We start from the raw sequence: 5,000 nt of genomic DNA on the forward strand, positions 1-5,000 counted from the left end.
CTAAATATACATACTAAATTACATCTAATGCCTCTTCAACATAACCTCATCTAGCCCAGTGGCGAGATTTTATCAAATAAGCGGCAGCATTTAATTCCATTATCGTCCTTACCTTACAAACACATGCATTTATTTCGTGTTCACAATTTTCTCGAACTTGTCCTAGCGACTTAAGACACGCAAAATTCGGGAAAAAGAAACATCAAAGTAACCATCAAGGCAATAAATCTATCCCACTTTCACCCAACTTTTACTATCGAATGCGAATCCTCCCCTAAGCAGACCTCAAAGGCAAAATCTAACCCCAAGTACAACCACGCTGCATCTGTGGCCTCGTCTGGAAGCAAAGGCTGAACGAGTGAACGCACGCCGACTTGTGACGTCATCAAGCGGCCCAGGAAATCGACAGTGAATGAACTTAGCGGCTAAAGTTTAGCGTCGGAGGAAACTTAACACCTCGTGGCGTGGCTGCAGGCGGTGAGGTGGGACGGGAGGGAAGGAAGGCGGGAGGGAAGGAGGGAAGGAAGGAGGGAGGGAAGGAAGGCGGGAGGGAGGGAGGGAAGGAAGGCGGGAGGGAGGGAGGGAAGGAAGGCGGGAGGGAAGGAGGGAAGGAAGGCGGGAGGGAAGGAGGGAAGGAAGGCGGGAGGGAAGGAGGGAAGGAAGGAGGGAGGGAAGGAAGGCGGGAGGGAGGGAGGGAAGGAAGGCGGGAAGGAGGGAAGGAAGGCGGGAGGGAAAGAATATGGAGGATAAAGATGAGGAAGTGGAAGAAGAGTAGGGAATAAGAAAAAAGAGGTGGAGGAAAGGAAGGAGAAGCGGTGAGGTGTGAAAGGGAAAAGAAAACGAAGAAGAAAAGGGCATAGGAGGAAAAGGAGAGAAAGAGAAGACCAAAAGACAAACATACCCTTTCATCACAAACGAAAAAGTAAAGTAAAAAAAAAAAAAGTAAAAGAAAGTAAAGAACGTGAAGCAGATACACATTATGGAAGGATACCAACAAAAAATAATAAATAAATAAAAATGCTAAAAACAAAACCAAACAAGCAACCAACAGAAACAAAATACCAAAGAAGAACTAGAAACAAAAGACCCGAGGGAAAAAAATAGGAGGAAAAGCATCCCGGAGAGCAGCACCAATTTGCGCCTCTACCTTGTTCGTTCGATATTCCAAGTCGTGTTCGGATCATTGCAGCCTTTCTCTCTCTTTTTCTCTCTCTCTCTCTCTCTCTCTCTCTCTCTCTCTCTCTCTCTCTCTCTCTCTCTCTCTCTCTCTCTCTCTCTCCCTCCCTCGTTTCCTCTCTTTCTCCCTTCCTCCTTCCTTCTCTCCCTCGTTTCCTCTCTTTCTCCCTCCCTCCTTCCTTCTCTCCCTCGTTTCCTCTCTTTCTCCCTCACTCCTTCTTTCTCTCCCTTCTACATGTATGTATACAAATAGACATAATTAGATAGATACCCATAACACCCACACACATAAAAAACGACTCCTATTCGCAAACAAGGCACGTCATAACCGTCCCTCCCAAGGGCCATAGCCTCCCCCCCTCCCCCCTCCCCACGCTCTTGAAGCCACACCTCAGGGAGGCGCCGCAGACACTGTCAACCCGCCAGGTGCCATTTGTCCCGCACTCGCTCATGTAGAACGACTCCTCTTGCCTCCCCCCCTCCTCTTTCCCCGCTCCCTCCCTCCCTCCTTCCCTGCCTTCTCCTCCTAAAACTACAAACACTTCTGTGGCCGTAAAATGAGAGAGAGATTTATGGTTCTGTCGATGGGAAACCAAAGCCGGGGAAAAAAATAAATATTTTAGTCTTTCGTCTCTCTTTCTTTCTCTTTCTCTTTCTCTCTCTCTCTCTCTCTCTGATATAAATAAACCAATGTCTATCTACCTATCTATATATTTATATAAATGTGTGTGTGCGTCTGTGTGTGTGTGTGTGTGTGTGTGTGTGTGTGTGTGTGTGTGTGTGTGTGTGTGTGTGTGTGTGTGTGTGTGTGTGTGTGTGTGTGTGTGTTTATATATATATATATATATATATATATATATATATATATATGTGTGTGTGTGTGTATCTATTAGAAAATCATGAAAATCAATAAGGCAGAAGCATCCAATTATATATTTTCTTTTTAATTCAAGCAAAGATTGTGGCCAAAGTTAATAATAGTCGGCCACAAACTGCAATGCCGCTGAGAATTGTCTCTCATACTGCAATTAAAAGCTCGATCCTGCTTGAGCAAACACCGACCGGTTTCGGAAACACTCTTCGGGAATCATGAAATGCTAATTGGGATATTTCTTTTAAGGTCTTGCAATATCGAAAGTAAACAAAAGCAGAACGGGAAGAGACAGCAAAATTACCTCGGAGTTCAGATCTCCACTAAAGGCAAAAAGGAAAATCTAACTTCAATAATAACAATAATAATTATAATAATAACAATAAAAACGACAACAGTAATAATAATAAAAGCCCAAAATTAAAAGTAGAAACAAATATCCTACAACCACCTCTCACCTCATAGAAAACGAAAATCGGTCTCAAAGAAAATGAAACAAGTTCCAAATTCAAACCAAACCGTCCCTAATTTCAAACAAATAACGAACTCAACTCTCAGTCTGGAGAGCCAGTGGCATCAGCTCTAATCTTAATTCCACAGAAAAAAAAGGAAATCGGTCCTAGCAAGCCCTCTAAGCCGCAAGTCATCCGACTGGCTAATCATTAAGGTTAAACGAAGCAACATCCCCGAAGCCGTGTCAATTAGGGAAGCAGTGAACCATGGGTGAAAGTCGAGAACAGGAGACGATTGTTATCCTCGAGTCGTTTACTTCTTCACTTTATTTTTTTTTTCCATTTCTTCTTTTGAGAATATTCTTTCTCATTCCAATTCTCTTCCACCTCCTCTATTTTCACCCTTTTCTGAACATAACAATAGCAAGGAGAGCACGCGCGCGCACACACACACACACACACACACACACTAAATATATATGAATTAAGAAAAAAAGCTTTCAGAAACAATTCATATTCTAGTCAGTGTTGTTTACGGAAATTCTCGTGGCTTCAGATCCGCGGCGTCATGAATAATTCACACGGTTCGTGAACCTGCCTCGCTGTTGCGGTTTCTTACTGTGGGTGTGCTGCGTGCTTGAAGGTGAGAGAGAAGGAAATTTCACTCGTTTTCAAGAGAAAGAGAGAGAGCAAGAGGGAGAGAGGGGGGACAGGAAGACCTGAGATTGAAATAAAACGGGGGGAATTCGTTTTTTTTTTTAATCAATCAATCAAAGGTAAAACGAAATCAGAGAATGAAAAATAAACTAAAAACCCTAAAAACAAAACAACAAGCACATAACTAAAATACAGAAAGTAACCACAGCCATAACTCCACCCCCACCCCTCCCCTACCCAGCCCTCCAGAGTGGTTCTGTCGTTCGTCAAAAAGGTCTTATCTATGGCACTTTCATGCACCCGTTAACAGATCGTTCGCGAGCAAGGGGAGGGGGGTGGGTGAGGGGGAAGGAGGAAGGAGGAGAAAAAGAAGGAGGGAAGGGGGAGGAAGGGTTGGATGAGGTAAGACGGGAAGAGTAGGAGTTGAAGGAAGTACAGGTGAAGAAGAGGTAAAAAAGTGTGTATTTTTGTTTGTGTGTATGCGTGTATGTGTATGTATGCATATGTGTATGTGTATGTGTGTGTGTACGTATGTATATATGTATGTATGTATGTAAATATACATGTATGTATGTATATATGCATGTATGTATATGTGCATATATATATATATATATATATATACATATATATATATGTATATATATGTATGTATGTATGTGTGTGTGTGTGTACGTATGTATATATGTATGTAAATATACATGTATGTATGTATATATGCATGTATGTATGTATGTATGTGTATGTATGTATATATATATGTATATATATATATATATATATATATATATATATATATATATGTGTGTGTGTGTGTATGTGTATGTGTATGTATATACATATGTATATGTATATACAAATACAAATACAAATACAAACACACACACACATATATATATATATATATATATATATATATATATATATATATATATATACACCAGATATGAATCTAAAAAATGTAGTAATAAAAGAGTTGTGCTAGAAGGAGAGGGGAAGAGGGGGAGGGAGAGGGAAGGGGATAGGTCTGCAAGAGTAAGATAAGAAGGTCGTGTAGAGTGAAAGGATGAAGGTCTTGCAAGGATTACATACTAATCCCACACCTGGCGTCCCTCCAAACGCGTCCAGAATAAACAGTGATAAACGCGCATTAGCCATGACACGCATCAATAATAACAACACAAAGAAACTCGAGTAAACAATAAAACAGAGATGAACAGCAAACCCCTCTTTTGTTAATGATCTAATTACCCGTTGCAAGAGCTAATGACCGGAGTTGATCGCGCCAATTGCGGGCATAACACACAAACCCCATTAAGAGAGATTAGACGAAATCGCTCGTGAATTAAGACCTGAACTCCGCAAAGAAGAGAGAAAAAAAAACGAGGAAAAGCGTTTTTTCCCCCGCCTGAAATTCGCTCTGCCACTTTAACCAGGATCCCCAAACATAAAGAAAAAGAAAGAAAAAGAGAGAGAGAAAACAACAACAACAACAACCAAAGAGAGCATCTATCACTAATATGTAGTTTCGTGAGAGCCAATACTTACCTCGCCTCACTCACGATAGTTCGCAGTTCACAAATCTTCGGGGGTTAAACCGCTACTCACCTGGAAAAAAAGGACGAGCAATTAACAACAAAAAACACAAAACAAAAACTACAATACAAGTTAAACTATAAAACAAATACATAAATAAATAAAGGCTCACCTACCCATGCCAGAATCAGTGAACAAGGACCGAGTATAACAGAAAGCTGCAACGGAGTGTGATATATCGCGAGTATGATGGAAGCGTCAGCATGCCGGTTCAGCGAGCGGCCAGTGCTGGCCTTCCCCGAGTATCT

General features: G+C 41.4%; 1 protein-coding gene across 4 annotated transcripts in view; it reads right to left on the reverse strand.

The window, feature by feature from the left end:
• The window catches only part of spri (Src homology 2 domain-containing protein sprint), a 396,611-nt gene that overhangs the window by 196,936 nt on the left and 194,675 nt on the right, over positions 1-5,000 (reverse strand). For 2 of the 4 annotated variants that reach the window (XM_086540718.1, XM_086540719.1), the window contains exon 1: positions 4,869-5,000. This exon is cut by the window's right edge. The exons of the other annotated variants lie outside the window; for them this stretch is intronic. Coding sequence is in view for 1 of the 2 variants with exons in the window: in XM_086540719.1 (XP_086396845.1) it covers positions 4,869-4,872 (4 nt within the window). In the remaining variant the exon portion in view is untranslated. The remainder of the gene's footprint in view (positions 1-4,868) is intronic. 4 annotated transcript variants of the gene reach the window in all.

The sequence above is a fragment of the Penaeus japonicus genome, unplaced genomic scaffold, assembly GCF_977035675.1.
Source record: "Penaeus japonicus unplaced genomic scaffold, GWHDUDI00000001_assembly GWHDUDI00000010, whole genome shotgun sequence".
In the NCBI taxonomy this organism is placed as follows: domain Eukaryota; kingdom Metazoa; phylum Arthropoda; class Malacostraca; order Decapoda; family Penaeidae; genus Penaeus; species Penaeus japonicus.